Source organism: Melopsittacus undulatus, chromosome 9, assembly GCF_012275295.1.
Source record: "Melopsittacus undulatus isolate bMelUnd1 chromosome 9, bMelUnd1.mat.Z, whole genome shotgun sequence".
In the NCBI taxonomy this organism is placed as follows: Eukaryota; Metazoa; Chordata; class Aves; order Psittaciformes; family Psittaculidae; genus Melopsittacus; species Melopsittacus undulatus.
This window is the reverse complement of record NC_047535.1, coordinates 13,542,908-13,560,002: the sequence shown is the minus strand read 5'-3', so window position 1 is coordinate 13,560,002 and position 17,095 is coordinate 13,542,908. Positions and strand designations below refer to the sequence as shown.

The window sequence follows — 17,095 nt, the reverse complement described above, 5'->3', positions numbered from 1 at the left end:
TCCCTGATGAAGAGTCCCTCTCCAGCATCCTTGTAGGCCCTTTCAGATACTGGAAGGCTGTTCATCTGTTAGGTGCATCCCAGCTGCAGTCCTGCTGCGTGACCACCCAGTACCATGCTGAATTCCATATCTGAGACAAGGTTTTATTTTAGTGGAAGGTGTCCCTGCCCATGGCAGGGGGTTGGAGCTGGATGAGCTTTAAGGTCCCTCCCAATGCAAACCACTCTGTGATTTAGTACCAGGCTTTCCTAAAGAAAAACTGTGATTCTCCAATGTGCTTATCACACGACTCATTTGAAGCACTTGCTTTAGGACTGTCAGCCTCATTCACATTCAGAGCTGCCTGAACAAACTTGGTGTGACTTGGCTTTTTTGAGCATGGTTCTTTTAACAATTCTCTCAGATCGTGGTCTCTGGTTTTCTTCAGCTGGAAAAGGTTTGTTGCTCTGTCACAAGCAGAGGGTATGCTGAGTGATCTAAAGCTTAACAGGCTGAATCAGATCGGCATTTAGATTGAAGACTTCCAGGAAAATTGCTGTGTTTCAGAAGACAGGACCCCAGAGTCATTAGGTGGCACTGTCCCCTCTCCTGCCCCCTTCACAAGGAGCTGTCAGCTGGGGAGAGAGAACAATGTGCTTTGAGAGCACACTGGAGATACCTCCCAGTGGAAGACCAGAGAAGGGGTTCAACCTTTGTCATGGGTTTGGCATGTCACACGTTCCACCCCTGTGGTGCTGGTGAGCTGTTCTCCCTGCCCACTGCTTGATTTTACACCCAGATTCTTCCTAACTTCTGCAGACGGGATGTTCGTGCTGATAGTGGCAACCGCAGAGCTGGGGAGCCTGTGGGCAGACACTTGCAGGGACTGGAAGAGGGTGTGTTTATGCTGGCAGTCCTTCCTGCAAAGAACTTGGATGGACCAGCAAGCAAACTGTTCCTTGTTCATGGGAAGGATTAAGAAAAGTATATCCCACCTAAAAGAGGCTTGGATGGAAAACTAAAGTTTGCATAAAGTGAAAAGTAATCTACTTTGCAGTTTTATTTTTCTAAAAGGCTTTTTTAGTGGATTTTCCAAATTGAAAATTTTCTGGTTTCATGTATGAAGGAGACCTGAGAAGCCCCTTCTGTTCCTGTCCCTGTTTTTCTAGGGGAGATACCAAGCTGAGTTTTCCCCTGAGTCTGATGGTACCGGAGAGCCACAATTTGCCTTCCAATTCCCAAACTGAATGGCAAGAGTATAGAAGTTCATAAAGATTCATTCATGTTATCACTTGTGACACGTGTCGTATAGAAAAGACAGAACCTTGACTGTCAGACTGAAAATCCTATTCTGAGCTCCTTTTGCATGTCTTTATGTTAGAGTTAGTAACTAGACAGCCAGTGAGCCTGCAGGTTGGAGAGAACCTATGTGTGTAATGTGTTTGCAGAGAGGGCTCTCCTGTATTTGCAGTATAGGATGAGTTGTTTTGGTTGTAGGTGTCTCTCGGTCATTGTTGAAGAAAATGAAGGTATTTTTTACTAAGGCTGTTAGCAGTCCTGGTTAAAGGTCAGACTCTGTTCTTCCTTATGTTTTCCCTTGTATATCCGAATCTGGGAAGGCTGCTCCTGCTCTCTGCCTGTGTTTGTAGCTGTATGTGATGTCCTCTTTGCCTTGCAGGTGTCAGCTGTGCCACAGAGCTCGGGCAGCCATGGGCCAGCCATCGCAGCCGTGCACAGCGGCCACCACCACACAGCACCAGTGCAGCCCCATGGGAGCCAAGTGGTGCAGAGCCACGCTCACCCCACCCCGCCAGCCGTGCCCGTGCAGGGGCAGCAGCAGTTCCAGCGCCTCAAGGTAATCATAGGATCACAGATTGGTTTGGGAGTTCCAACCCCTACCACTGACAAGGACACATCCCACTGGAGCAGCTTGCTCCAAGCCCCTGTGTCCAACCTGGCCTTGAACACTGCCAGGGATGGGGCAGCCACAGCTTCTCTGGGCACCCTGTGCCAGCGCCTCAGCACCCTCACAGGGAAGAGCTTCTGCCTAAGAGCTCATCTCAGTCTCTCTTGTTTCAGTTTGAACCTATCACCCCTTGTCCTATCACTACAGTCCCTGATGAAGAGTCCCTCTCCAGCATCCTTGTAGCCCCCTTCAGACACTGAAGGCTGCTCTGAGGTCTCCACGCAGCTTCTCTTCCCCAGGCTGAACACTCCCAGTGTTCTCAGCCTGTCTCCATAGAGGAGGTGCTTCAGCCCCTGATCATCCTCATGACATCCTCTGGAATTGTTCCAACAGTTCCATGTCCTTCTTATGTCATGGATGTAATGTAATGCCTTGCATAAACCAACCTCTGCCTAAATCTTTGAGCAACTGGGGGCCTTTCTCAATTCCATATGCAGGGGAGGCCTCCCAGCTGGTGACCTCCAAAAAGCTGTCTTGACAAGGCTTAGATGCTTCTCTTGTTTGGAGTACTACCAAATGCAGAAAGGGACTCTTCTTCCTGCTGAAACCCTCCTGTTCAAAATGCCGTAATAAAAACTGCACTTGCTAGGAAAAGATTAAGGGCAGGAGGAAAAGGAACAAGTGTTATTCAGGGTATTTGTATGAATGGGTTAAATTACCAAAACATTTGGAGCTTTTCTGAACACATGGCATATGTGGGTGGCTGTGTGGGAGTCATTTGGGAGTAAGGAAGGCTCTATTCTTGGATTACATGCTGGAAAATCCTTAAAAAGGAGAAAACTCCACCAAAAATAATCCCTTTAAGTAGCTCTCTTTGGTTCAACTCTAGCAAGAAGGCACATGGATATGAATTGATGCCTATTTCTTAATGTCTTCCAAATAACGGTGAGAGCCTCTTCCAGTGTTGGTGTCACCCACTGCCGTGTTAGTGGAAGGTCTTTGCTGAGTGGAGGAAACTTCATTGCTAGAGACTTCTGAAAAGGGCTCCAAATTGTGTGGTTCTTTCTCCTAATGCAATCCATGGCAGGTCCTCTACTGGTGCAGGATTGGGGCTATACATGACAGTCTTTTGCTCCTGTGTGTAGATCTTACAGCCGATGAGCTGAGGCCTGGTGCTAGGGACCCAGAGGTCTTGCTTCAGGCTCTTCTTTGAGCACATCTGAATATTGGATGTTGGTACTCGAATGCTTCATCCACTTCTTGCTGTTTGAGGTGTAAAACAATTTGCCACCCACAGCTGCCATTTTCAACCCCCTTCTATGTCACACTGTAACATCTGGCTGCTTGAAAACATGCAAGTGTGTACCTGGCAGACATCTAGCACCCTGATGATGGCATTTCCCACTTGCTGCTTATTCTGAGACTTCCATGAATGCAGGAATTACTTCCAAGTAATTTTGCTGACATCTTGCTTTTTACCCCTTTTGTTTCTTTTTGGTACAGTTGTATCTTGTGAGCCAGGAGTGGGAAGTGAGTACCTCTTATTCCAATGGTGCTGGTAGTACACTACCCAGGCTTATGATCTTTTTCTCCTTACTTCCCTGTGCTGTTAGGCTCAAGGCTAACAGCTGTGTTTTCATGTTGTGCAGAACAGTGGGAGATGAAATAAAGTCCTCTCTGCTGATCCTACCTGTCTGTTCTGTGTGCAGGTGGAGGATGCGCTGTCTTACCTTGACCAGGTGAAGCTGCAGTTTGGTAGCCAGCCACAGGTCTACAATGACTTCTTGGATATAATGAAGGAATTTAAATCTCAAAGGTAACCAGATGCACTTTGCTTCTTCCTTCCAGGTTAAGAAGAGTGTTTGTGGGCATGAGAGCACAGAGCAGGAGCTAAACTCTCTCAGAGGAACACACCTTTAGCAGTAGCATAAAAGCAGCTGTAGAAAGTTAAATGTATCCCTTCCTTTATACTAAATCTTTGCTTTGATTGGGAGCTCACAGCTTCAGCCTTGACAGCTGATTTATCTGGTTGTTTGCCTGTTAGTAACGGTCAGACTGAGGACTAGATCTCATAATACAAAATGCTGTCTGAGTTAATAAAATAATGTCATTCTTAAGTTCAGTAGCTTATTCAGAGGAATCAGTTTTGCATTGTTTCATAGGCTAGAGGTGATAGGAGAGAAAACAAAAGGTAAAATTCCTGTGTGGAGAACTTGTACCACTGAAAAGGTCTTGGAAGTTTGTGACATTTTGCTGTTATTCCTTCTTCAGTATTGACACTCCAGGAGTGATCAGCCGCGTATCACAGCTCTTCAAGGGCCACCCAGACTTGATCATGGGTTTCAACACCTTCTTACCACCTGGTTACAAGATTGAGGTGCAGACGAATGATATGGTGAATGTGACAACACCAGGGCAGGTTCACCAGATCCCCACTCATGGCTTGCAGCCTCAGCCACAGCCCCAGCCGCAGCATCAGTCGCAGCCTTCAGCGCAATCAACCCCAACACCAGCACAGCCAGCGCCGCAGCCAACTCCTGCCAAAATCAGTAAGGTGAGAGGCTTTGAGTGACGTACATTGATCACACAGGGATCCTGCTGCCTCCAGCTGAACCTGGCGTGGAGCTAAAGAGCTTAAAAGGAATTTCCACACTGCTTTTTTCATAGTATTTGTGAACCTGCACGTGTTGTGCTTCAGCTGCTGGGTTAGTTTCTCCTTTACAAACTTCAAGGTGCATCCTGGTTGCTTTCAGAGTGATTCAAATAAGCCACCTTACAGTGGTTTGGAAAAGCCTTGTTGCTTTCAGTGGGGAACTGAAAGATTCTCAAAGCATCTGGTAAAATGTACATGCATGATTCAGAGAGGGATCCAGCAGCCCCAGGTAAAAGGTCCCTGAAGTGTATTTGACTTTACAAGAAGGGCTTCCTAGCTAAACCGTTGGGCATGTGTTGAACTGCCTGCTTTTGTGTATGGTGTCTCAAAATAACTGAAGTCCCAAAAAATTCCCCATAAAACAGAGGCTGTTAAAGATGTTGCTCTTGGTATGAAAGTGTGTGTTGTGTGGTTTCAAATGCTTGAAGCAATGAAACCTTTAGAAAAGCTTCATTAGTTATTTGGTAGATTCTGCATTGCTTAAAGTGTAAATTACTTTTACACTTGTGAAAGAGTGGATCAGCATCAGCTGGATGGGTGGAGGAGTTATTGGGGAAAATCCAAAGTGCAAGAGTTCAGGCAAGATGACATGATGTTGCCTTTAGCTATTGGTTTGTACACCTGAAACAGACCTTCCAATAACTTCACTTTAGTTGTAATCCAGATGCTACTGTCCAAGAGATGTATTTTACATTCTTGGAAACAGAACAGGATAATAGGCATTGATGGAATTTAGACTAGATTAAATACCATGTATTTTAGGCTCAAGATTAAGAAAGATTTGAGAGCCTTAGGGAGGGAGAGAATCCCCAATGATTCAAGGGTTAATCTCTAAACTGAGCAGTTAGTTACCAATTGGCTGGAAAAGAGGAAAACAAAATGGGGGAAAATGCAGTTAGAAAGCAGCAGGATTGAAAGTGTGGTGATTAGATGATCTCTAAACAAACATTGGTGGGACTTGCCACCTCCTGTTCAGAAACAGCAAACAAAAGCATGCCAAAAGCTTTGCAAAGCTAAGGTGATCCAGAATTAACTTCCCTGTGCCAGTTTTCACAGCTTTTGCCAAAGGAGGAGTGAAGGAGTAGGGGCTCTCAGGGAACAGGTAGCAGTCTCTTCCTCATCACCAGGGAATATGTGCTTTTCTCCCCATTGATATGCAAAAAGTTCAGCTGTTTTTGCTGAAACCTTCAAATGAGCCTGAGGTCCATGGCAGATGATGAGGTGAGATTTCCTTACCGGGCAGGTGAAGTTGTAGGTAAGACAGGATCTTGTAACAGCAGATTCTGCTTGGACAGCTACTAGGAAATGTTCAGCTTGTGAAAGATAGTGGTGACATTCTCTAGACCTGCAAAGTCAATACTTGTCAGTAGCAGTTAAAAAAGACTGTTCTTTCAAGGAAATACAGTAAAAGTCACGCAGGGAGGAGGCTGTTTGACTGGATGTGGTAGCAGATTTCATCCACTTGATATATTCCAGCTCAGAGGTATCTGTTGAACCCATGTTGTTCCACCATTGGCACTGGGTACAGTTATATGCTGGGTTGTTTCCTCTGGATGTGGTCTGTCAGTGGAATAAAAGTGCCCTTATTCCAAAAATCTGCTCATTCCTAACATGGCTTCCTTTCTTCTCAGCCATCCCAGTTGCAGGCACATACCCCTGCCAGCCAGCAAACTCCCCCGATTCCACCATACGCATCACCACGCTCACCACCAGTCCAACCTCACACACCTGTGACAATCTCTCTGGGCACCACCCCATCCCTGCAGAACAATCAGCCTGTTGAGTTTAATCATGCCATCAACTATGTCAACAAGATCAAGAATCGGTTCCAGGGCCAGCCAGACATCTACAAAGCCTTCCTGGAGATCCTCCACACATATCAGGTGAGTGTTAACAGTGCAGATTTGAGTATGTGCATGGCTATTTCTCTTTCTTTGCCATGGGGAGCTAGCTGTCTCTGTCCAAGACTTGCATTTGGGTCTTTTAGCACTAGCTAGCAAGCTAGGGATTCTTGCATAGTACTATGTTAAAAGTAAAAAAAACACTTAGTGTGCTACTAATCCAGTGCCAGATGGGTGTGTAGTATATATAAGCATATATATATTTAGTGTGTACAAGAATCATACTGTTAATGTAGCATATTAATATCGTACCAATACAGTAAGATGCTGAGATCTTTGATGTTTCATTCTTTATATCACTGAAGGTTTGGGGTTTTTTTCCTTTTTGTTACTTCACTAGTTTATGCATCTGTTCTTCTGATGCTTCTCTTTTCCTGTGGCAGAAAGAGCAGCGCAATGCCAAGGAGGCAGGAGGTAACTACACACCAGCACTGACGGAGCAGGAGGTGTATGCGCAAGTGGCTCGCCTCTTCAAGAACCAGGAGGATCTGCTCTCGGAGTTTGGGCAGTTCCTGCCTGATGCCAACAGCTCTGTGGTAAGTCATCTTGGAGATCAGCTTGGAACTGAGATAGCTAGTGGAGAGCTGCTCTGTATGCAGAAGAACATGCTTTTGCTATTTGTTTCTTGGGATGTTCTTGGAGTGATCTTTTGACATTGAGGTGCTGGAACAGTTCCAGAGAATGGCTGGTGCCGGGCCTGGAGCACAAGTGTGATGGGGAATGGCTGAGGGACCTGGGGGGTTCAGTCTGGAGAAGACTCAGGGAGGACCTGATGGCTCCCTACAAGTGCCTGACAGGAGGATGGAGCCAGGAGGGGCTGGGCTCTTCTCCCAAGGAACAAGGGATGGGACAAGAGGAACTTGCCTCAAGCTGCACCAGGGCAGGTTTAGATGGAGCTGAGGAACAATTCCTTCCCCAGAGGGTGCTCAGGCATTGGAACAGGCTGCCCAGGGCAGGGCTGCAGGCACCGTCCCTGCAAGTGTTCACACAGCGTGGAGATGAGGCCTCAGTGCCATGGGTTAGGGGTGGCCTTGGCAGTGCTGGGGATGGTTGGACTGGATGAGCTTAAAGGGCTTTTCCAATCTCATTGATTCAGTGATTCTATGATTTTGTTTCCTGGGAGTGGGGTCAGGGTGATATATATTGTATTTTCTGGCCATAACTTCTCTTCTAAATACAATTTCTTTGTCTGAAAGGGTTGTTCTAAGACTGCCATAAGTGCAGTAAAATACACCGGTCATCTAAAGTTAGGAGGAGCAGGCACTTTTTTTTTTGCTAGGATGAGTGGAACTCAGCTCTAATGGTCTGATGGGTTTGTTTCTAAATCAGCTGTTGAGTAAGACAACTGCAGAGAAAGTGGAATCAGTAAGAAATGATCACGGTGGCACGGTGAAGAAGCCGCAGCTCAACAACAAACAGCAAAGACCCAACCAGAACGGCTGTCAGATCCGACGGCACTCGGGAACTGGAGCAACCCCTCCGGTGAAGGTAAGAGTGTGTGCTGCTCATTCAGCAGCCCTGGTGTTCCCAGGAGGCTGTGACAAAGGTTTGGGGGGTCTTTGTGGCACAGACTGCAGCTTGACAACACAGAAACTAATGCCTGCCTTTAAATGAAGCTTTTTGAAGTCTTTTTTTTTGAAGCCAAAGGCTTTGTCTCTGATTTTCACAGACTGGTGGTATTACCGATATGTGAGGGTGGTAATAGTTCCTGTGCTGGGGAAAAGTAACTGTTGGGCTTGCGGGGGAAATAGGGCTTTCCCCACTTCATTAGGACACTGCAGAATGTGGGGGGATAGTTTTGTTGGTGAATAAAGCAGTGTTTGGTGGTGAGGGAGAGATGTGGGGTGTGGAGGCAAAAGTCTGTAAAGGCACAAAATAAATCGGTCCAAATTTGTAGTGATGTTTCCAAGGCGTGTGGGGAGATAAGGGAAAGAACGATAAAGGTGCCTGTCAGCTTTGTTGTAGCAGAACTTGGAGCAGATGCAGAGGAATCGCATTTGCTCATCTTCCCTGTGATAAAGCTGATAGTACAATGATGGATGATTATTCTCTTAGCAAAGTTTGCCCTTTTGAAACGATGCACGTTTGGAGAGAGCAAGGCTTTGTAGTGTCATAAAAGTTGTCCTGTGGCCAGGTGGCTTCGTGTTTGTGCATTGAGGAGAAGTTTGCCTGCTTTGTTTGAAGGTGGTGTGTCTTGCTTTGTGATAAAAAGCATTAGCAGGCATAACTGTATAATTTAATTTCAGTGATTTACTTCCCCTTCTGCCCTTTCTCCCCTTCAAATAAAGGGCAACAAAACACATTCTGGAGGCAGCTCTTGGCCTTTTGGGGATGCTGGTATGGGGAAAATAAAGGCTCTTGTAGTGGAATAAAGAGAGGAAAAGAAATAGGGTATTTTAGGGAGGTGTAAGACTTACATGTACTGGGTAAGGGTCAGGAAAAAACAGATTTGTTTTGGTCATTTCACAAAGTGCTTCCCAAAAGGAGATACATTGTAGTGTGACTGTTGCAGCCAACTGGTTACAGAACAGGATGCAACAGTGTGTTAAAAATATTGGGAGTTCTATGCTACTGATTAACCTTGGAGAAATTAACTTGTGACACGCACTTTCCTGGCAGTTCCCTTCCAAAACAAGAAGCCACCTTTCTTGGGTTTGAAAGCCGATGGAGGGGTCAGGAAGCCAGCACCTTTGTGTGACAGATAATCAAAATATGGCAACGTGCTCTGCTCAAAACCCCTTTTTTCCCCCTCTTGCCTTTCTTTTTGTTAACAGAAGAAACCGAAGCTGCTTGGTTTAAAAGACCAGTCTTTGGCAGAAGCCAGCAAACATGGTGTGGGGACAGAATCTCTCTTCTTCGAGAAGGTGAGAAGCGAGATGCAGAGAAAGCCATCTCACATCACTGATTTATGTTCTTGGGGTGTATACACCCAGTTTGTGACATATACAAAACCCTGATAATATTTCTCAGCTTGACCTCAGATGTATTTTGCACCATCCCAATCAAATCCATTGCGTTTGTTGAAAGGGCTGTTGATCTTTTTAGTGTGGGTGTTTTCTTTCCACCTGCAGTGTGGGAGCTCAGTTTACAAAGCAGCTGATTCCCATTGACATTGGGTTTGGTTTTGTCCCTGATAGCTGAACCTAATTAGTTGCACAGTTTGCCTGTTGCTGGTTTACCACACGGAACAAGTGATGGATATGGGGGTGTTTCCTTGGTGTCTTCCCTAAGCTGTCCTTACATTTCCTTATGGCTCAAAGGGGACTCTATAGTAAACTTAAACAAGCCTTTTAAATAATATTCCTGAGTCAAGGAAGTCTTGGTTGCTCCCTGATGATGAGATGCATTTTGCAGCATGCTGTAGGCCAGCTAATGGTAACTGGCCTATTGTGTAGGTGTTAACATGAGTAAACCTGGAAATCCCCACTGTGGAATTGTAACTGTAATGCCAAATACCTTAATGATGATAGATCTCCATCTGATGTGTAGATGGTAACTGCTCTCCTGGGAAAGGTAATGGTGTTGGGATGAATTGTCTGGTTTCCTCATGCTGTGAAGATATGGGTTGCAGGAGCTGGCGTCTCTGTGATAACCCAAGCTGTTAACACAGGCAGAAGCTGGAGCAATGTTACCCAGGGCATAACCCTGCATCCTATTTGCAATATTCTCTGGTGCTTAAAAGCAGCCTGGGTGGGTTTGTGACAACTGCAGCTATAACCGATGTTATCCACAATCCCAGCATTTCCTAACAGAGCTGTTAGGGGGTTCTGTGAGGGATTTTATTCTTCACTTGCAACTCCTTTCTCCAGAGTAGAGCACTGGGTGCTGATGTTGCAGGGCATGCCCAGCATGGGGATAGCTTATGTCAGTACCTGCCTGCCTGACCATGTGTACAAGACAAGTTAGTTTCTGTTCAACCCACTCTGTTCTGTTTCCATGTGTGTAATCTCTGTGCATCGGTGGGAAACATGGTATTGAATTCAGGTCTGCTGGCCAGTGATAGCTTCCACAGCTTGATCTCACCCTGACAGCAACTGTTTTCCCTCCTGTCTGGCAGGTCCGCAAAGCTCTGCGGAGCACAGAAGCGTATGAGAATTTCCTGCGCTGCCTGGTTATTTTCAACCAAGAGGTCATCTCCCGGGCTGAGCTTGTGCAGCTTGTCTCTCCATTCCTGGGGTAAGTGGAGGGATGCTTAAGCCACTTGCTCTGTTTCTGTTGTGGAGCCAGGAAACAAGAACTAACTTTTGTTGTTGTTCAGGGGAATGCATATCGTGTGGTTGGGTGGCACAGAGGAGGATCTGAAGGATCTCTGAGAGCTGGGTGGTGGTTGCTTGGACCACAAAGCACACCTGAGATGGAGTCCTGAGTTGCAGCTTCCTCTGTGGCTGCTTGGCTTGACTTTTACCTGGGTAGGCTGCCACTGCTTAATGTCCACTAAATGACTGCACAAGTTTGCAGCACGTTCTCTCATCTTCTGTTGCCTCCAGCTCAGCCTGGGCATCACAAGTGTACGTGATGAGGTGCCATGTGCCACTGTATGAGCAGGAAAATACTGGTAGTTCTTGGAAGCCCTTCAGTGTGCTGGTGGCACATGCTTTAGGCTTTCAGACTTTACCTGTATTGGAGCAAGATAATAAGGGCCCTGCTTCCATTTTCTGTCCAACTTCATGAGCATCTACGCCACCCTTTTCTATTCCTTGTCCAAGAGGAGGTGAGAGCGGGATTCCCAGCTGTGTCTTGGCATGCAGGCATCATTCAAGAGCAGTGTTGGTGTTGCTTGCTGTGTCTTCCTTTATCAGAAGAGCAAAGAGAATTATTTAGCAGCCTGTTACTGCAGTCTCTTGCTCTGCAATCATGAATTATTTCATTTGAGAATAGATTTGACTGCCTAGTTACATAGGAAATGTTCTCTTAAAAAGAGCACAGAAATAAACCCACTAAAATATCCAGAAAGCATATGAATTCTGTTGTGAAGCAAAATAAAAGTGGTCTGGAATACTGTAGTTTAAATAGGAACTAAGGCTTCCATAATTGCCAGTAGTGTAGAGAACAAGTCTGTATTAATCAGCTAAACCAAACGAATAGCCTCCCATCAACTTGGATCAGCAAGATTGATGTTCCTTCTTCCTGTGAATTGAGTTCTTGGTTCTAAGGGAGGAGACAACAGCAACATAAATTGGGTTCAGGACCCCATTACACTAGCTGCTGTGCAAAGAAACTGCCCCAGGGAGCTTCCACTCTCTCCATAGCTCCACTGGAATTGGCCAGGCATCAGCAGGATGCCACCTGTAGCTAGGAAAGGTGAAATATTTGACAGAAACCACTGGATTTCTCCCATCTAGTGTCTGTGCTCCCAGCTATAAGAGTGAATGTCTGTATCGGGAAAGGTACAATGTAGATTTCTTATTCTTGAGGCAGACGTTGCTGTCATATAATGAAAAGGCAATAAATGGGCAGTGATTCAATTAGCTTCAGTACCAGGTTCAGTTCCTCATATTGCTGGAGCTTTGCATGAGATAAGAGGAGTTGAATAGATGCAGTATTTTAGACTAATAAATTCTTCAGAAAGCTTTTCTCTACAAACAGGCACACTTGGGCCTTGCAGGCAAAGGCTTCTTCATTATTTGTGCTGGCATGTGTAATGTGGGGAGGCAGCGCTTGGTTGAAGCAATTGCTCAGCACTGAACCTTCTTGCCATGCAGTTAGAGAATCACTTCTCAGTTTCCTCTTGCTGCTTTGGGAAAGGAAAGGTCTGATTTAAGGTTAAAAACATTTGCAGACAACTAGGAACCTGTCTTGGGTTTGCTGCTGGGGTATATTGGGAGACTCAGATGTGACCTTGCAACGAGTGCTGCCCCTGCAGTGACAGCTTTGGCTGCTCTTCCTTGTCACTTGTCTTGTGAGGGCTGTACCCACAAGGCACAGGGGGATCTATCAGTGCTTGTCTGTGCATCCCTGTCAGTATGAAGGGGTAATCCTAAAGCACCTTAGTTGCACTGAGAGCAGTCCACGACCTGATCAATAAACTCAGCGTCCTTGCCCATGGTAGGGGACTTGAAACTGGGTGATCTTTAAGGTCTCTTGCAACCCAAACCATTCCATGATTCCTGTTTGATCAGGCTCTGTGAAAGTGGGATTGAGCAGAGAAGGGTCCTCACTCGCCAGACTGATAATTCAGAGGGTCTTCTTGGACACAGTCTGGTTATAACAATCAGTTCTAGCCTCAGCATCACAGCTCAGGGCTGCTTGATTTCTACTTAGCCGTTTTTTTCACTTCATTCATTTTATTTTCAGGAAATTCCCAGAATTGTTCACTTGGTTTAAAAACTTTCTGGGGTATAAAGAGTCTGTTCACATGGAGACGTATCCAAAGGAGCGGGCTACTGAGGGGATTGCCATGGAGATAGACTATGCGTCCTGTAAAAGACTGGGCTCCAGCTACCGAGCCTTACCCAAGAGCTACCAGCAACCCAAGTGCACGGGGCGGACTCCACTGTGTAAAGAGGTAGGATGCTCTTCTTGAAGGGATGGAGCAAGGGTGAGCGGAACAGAACAGGATGAGAGATTTATTTTGTATCCCTATGGGATGCTGAAAAGGTTCCTGGGGATGTTAGGGCATGTCTGCTCCTGTGCAGCAGAGTTGTGCTGCTGCTTGCTTCCCACTGAGCTGAGCCCTGCTGCTCCTGCACCCACGTCCTGGCTCAGGATCACCATGGTACATGTCAGAACCCAAGGTGAGTGGTGTTCCTGGTGGCGAGGGAGCACTTGGCACTCCTGTCAGCACCTGGATTCTGTCCAGAAGCTGTTGCACAGGGCGAGGTGTGAGTCTAGGAATGGTTTATGCTGGAAGCTGGCTGGGAGTTGTGATCCCCACGTGGCTTTGATGGTTGGCATCAGCTCTTCCCCAGTGGTGCTGAAAGGGCTGGTGAGCAGCTGGAAAAAAAGCCCACTGAATAGTTGTGATCTTTACCCACTTAAATCAAATGTAGGCGCCTTAGATGTGTATGATAGTTTAAGGGGGAAAAAGGGGTGTGTGGTACTGCGGGAGACTGAGGTGGGGTTTTAAACCACGCCACTATGTGAGAAGAGCGTGAAGATTACAGACTTACACACAAAGTAAGAAATGACAGAACTTATTTTCTGTGTGGTCTTAATGTGAGCTCAGGGGTCTTTTACAGGGTGGTATGTAATTCAAGATTATGCCTACATTTTTACCCCAGTTCCCTCTGGTTTGCTTCAGAGTTGTCTAGTCCAACTTGAAAAGAAAATCATGTTTTCTATAGACATATTCTCCCTCACGTGCTACTTCTTTCTACCTGGAATGCTAAGATGACTTCTTGTCTTGAGAAGCAGTGCACTGCTTCAGGAAATAGGCTCCCTACAGGGAGCCAGTCTTCTTGGTCAAGAGTCAAAGCTTGTCTCCTGCAGGATCAGATGTACTCATTGAGCCCTTTGATGTGTTGTAATGGCCCTTTGCTCAAACTGGGGATGGTACTGGCTGGTCCTGTTCCTTCACTGGTGTGGAAGGTAATGTTTTGGAGGTGAGTGAGCAGGACTCTTGCTGAAGGCCAGTTAATAAACATGCTGCTTAAGAGCATTCATGGAGGAGGGAAGAGCCCCAGCAATCCTTCCCTTCCCTGCATGGCTGCAGACCACAGATAGCAAGGGGATGCTGTTTGGGAACATCACAGGTTTTGTGTTCTTATGCTCCTTGAGAGATGAGGAGGACAAATGTGGGCGTCCGAGTCATGCAGTTAGCAGTGGTGATAGGTGCTCAGCTGGAGTGGGGGCAGGATAGTGAAAACAACCTGGGGAAACGAGGGTTGCAAGGTTCTCATCTAAGTCCTGACATGTCTCACAAAAGTGTCTTATGTGATGCAGCTCCAAACTTCTCTTCCTGTGAGAATCCAATGACTCAGTCGCTCAGGCTTTGGATTTAAGAAGGGCCTGACTTTCAAGCCTGCCTGCCAAAATCCTTGTGCCTTTGCCTTTGGCCTTGTTGAGGTTGGTTTTTGAATGTTCTGTTCCTGTTTTGGAGGTGATGAAAGCTGCAGGTGCTCAGCTGCTTTGTGAGGAAAGGGGTTGCTGGGGTATGGATTTCTACTGCAAATTAGCCTTATTTGGAGGCAGAAACCACGTAGTGCCTGACAGTCAGACCTGACGCGGTGACCACCCGGCAATGGCGATGGTGAATCACACACCATAAGCCAGCTGCTTGCAGCTGACTAATCTGAAGGGACAGAAAAGCTCCTTTCACCATTTTTTCCCCTTCCTTTGCAAGTGTTTCCTTCTAGCTCCAGCTAATGAGTTTTTCAGGCTACCTGGATGGTTCAGTTCTCACTGTTGGAGGTCCTGTGGATTTGCAAGGGGCACAGAATGTTTCCAATGGGGAAATTAGATCCATTACTCTTGTTTCCTCTGTCTCCCTCCAAGGTTTTGAATGACACTTGGGTATCCTTCCCATCCTGGTCTGAGGACTCCACATTTGTGAGCTCCAAGAAGACGCAATATGAAGAGCACATCTACAGGTGCGAGGATGAGCGTTTCGAGGTAAGTTGGTTTTTCTTGATTCATGTCTTGGCAAGCTGCAAACAGTTAATGATCTTGATATAAAGCTACCCTTACTCATACCCCAAATCTGTTTTTATTGTGCCAGTCACGTGTTTTTTTATCATAAAAACTTGTTCTTTTAATGCAAGAAGCAGCTCCAAGCTGCCACCCCTGCCCCTGACTTTGTGTGCAGAGCTCCTTCACACCGCTCCAGATGAAATTGTTCAATGGTCAGCATGTAATCAATGCATCTTTTCCATTCTCACTGCCCACATCGTGCATGAGAGCGTGCATTCCCCTGTAATAATCTGAAAAGCAATACATTCAAGATGTTAAATGATTGACATCTTGAAGTGGAAGTTAGCTCAGCAGCTGTCTGAATACTCTCAGATTTGGCACGTCCTTTTGTAGAGTAACTGTCAATTGTGTTCTATTCCCAGGTGGAAAATGTAATTTCCAAACAGTATCGTCCTGGTAGCCTTTAAATTCTTAGGCAATATTATGGAGGTAGCAGATAAAATAGAATGGGATTATTTTAGAGCAGCCAAACATGGGAAGCACTGCTCAAGTACACCTTGTTAAACATGCCTGGCTTCTTGTTTCACGTCACTTCAACATTAGCCTCTGTGAAGTATCCTATTTTGTCTGTTCAGTGATGGCTAATGCACCGTTCCCTGCAGCTGGATGTTGTCTTGGAGACCAACCTGGCAACGATCCGTGTCCTTGAGGCAATCCAGAAAAAACTCTCACGCTTGTCTGCCGAGGAGCAGGCCAAATTCCGGCTGGACAACACCCTGGGTGGCACCTCGGAGGTGATCCACCGCAAGGCTCTCCAGAGGATATATGCTGACAAAGCAGCTGACATCATTGATGGACTTCGGAAGAACCCATCCGTGGCTGTTCCTATCGTACTGAAAAGGTACTGACTGCTCTAGCACCCTGCCCAGGGTCTCCACCTGAGGGGAATGTGCCAGATGTGGTCCACATTGACGGAGAAATACCTAATTTTTGCCCCTAAAGGCTGTGACCTCCACAAGGCTATAAATCAAGAAGTGTATTTTATGCTCTGGTCTATTGCTGTATTTCATTATAATCACTTAGAAAGAGGGAATTGCCCTTCTGAAACAAAAGCCTTGCAGCTCATCTGGAGGGATGGAGAGCTTCTGTTGTCTCCTCTTAAACCTTGTTTCTTCCCTGGTCTCAGCATCATGTATAAGACAAGGAAAGTGTGTACTGTGTGGGTTGTTCCAGGGCTAATATGATCCCATCTCAAACCCTGTGGCTGTTTCAGATTGTGGTGGTTCACAATCTGTAAGTTCACAATCTGTGTTTCAGATTGTGGTGGCTGTGCTACCCACAGGTTCCCAGGCTGGTTTCTGTTGTCAGCCTCCCCTTTCTTGGTCAAGAAAAGGCAGTGGATGCTGCAACTCCTTGAGGAAGCTTGAGGAGATGTGTAAGCAGGAGGTGCTCTCCCTGGCCACTTCTCACCTCTGTGGGGCTGTTGGTCCTGTGTCTCTGGGAGCTGGGGATAACAGCCTTGCCCAGGATCTTGAGCTGCATCGGGGTGCTTTGCTTGAGCTGTTCAGTCCATTCCTGGAAGCTCAGGTGTCCATGCTGCAAGGGAATGACTTTGTTAATCATCCAAACTAAGCTGCTCCTTTCCTGCAGCTGGAGCTATGTGACTTTCTGGGGGGTGTCCAAGAGACCTGGGCTGCCTCTGTGGCACTCTAATCCCTTCAGCCCTTCTCCTTTCTGCAGACAGTGGGGCTGGGGAGGACACTTATGCCCTTTAGCTATCCTGGCATGCCAAAAGGTTTTCCTCATACACTCAGAGTAGACCTCTTAGCTCACCTTTGTTTTCTTGATCCCAGGTTAAAGATGAAAGAGGAAGAGTGGCGAGAAGCCCAAAGAGGATTTAATAAAGTCTGGAGAGAGCAGAATGAGAAGTATTACCTGAAATCCTTGGACCACCAGGGCATCAACTTCAAGCAGAATGATACCAAGGTCTTGAGGTCAAAGAGTCTCCTCAATGAGATCGAAAGCATCTATGATGAGGTAAGACGGTCCACCAGTAGTTCCCTTCCCTCAAGCTTATGCACTTTGCAA

General features: G+C 46.4%; 1 protein-coding gene across 1 annotated transcript in view; it reads left to right on the top strand.

Moving 5' to 3' along the window:
- Nucleotides 1-17,095, top strand: part of SIN3A (SIN3 transcription regulator family member A) — a 32,795-nt gene that overhangs the window by 7,486 nt on the left and 8,214 nt on the right. Inside the window, exons 3-14 of the mRNA XM_034066119.1 lie at nucleotides 1,658-1,834; nucleotides 3,595-3,701; nucleotides 4,157-4,439; nucleotides 6,170-6,421; nucleotides 6,823-6,975; nucleotides 7,769-7,927; nucleotides 9,214-9,303; nucleotides 10,497-10,615; nucleotides 12,734-12,944; nucleotides 14,873-14,989; nucleotides 15,670-15,908; nucleotides 16,861-17,044. Of these exons, the coding sequence (XP_033922010.1) occupies nucleotides 1,658-1,834; nucleotides 3,595-3,701; nucleotides 4,157-4,439; nucleotides 6,170-6,421; nucleotides 6,823-6,975; nucleotides 7,769-7,927; nucleotides 9,214-9,303; nucleotides 10,497-10,615; nucleotides 12,734-12,944; nucleotides 14,873-14,989; nucleotides 15,670-15,908; nucleotides 16,861-17,044 (2,091 nt within the window). The remainder of the gene's footprint in view (nucleotides 1-1,657; nucleotides 1,835-3,594; nucleotides 3,702-4,156; nucleotides 4,440-6,169; nucleotides 6,422-6,822; nucleotides 6,976-7,768; nucleotides 7,928-9,213; nucleotides 9,304-10,496; nucleotides 10,616-12,733; nucleotides 12,945-14,872; nucleotides 14,990-15,669; nucleotides 15,909-16,860; nucleotides 17,045-17,095) is intronic.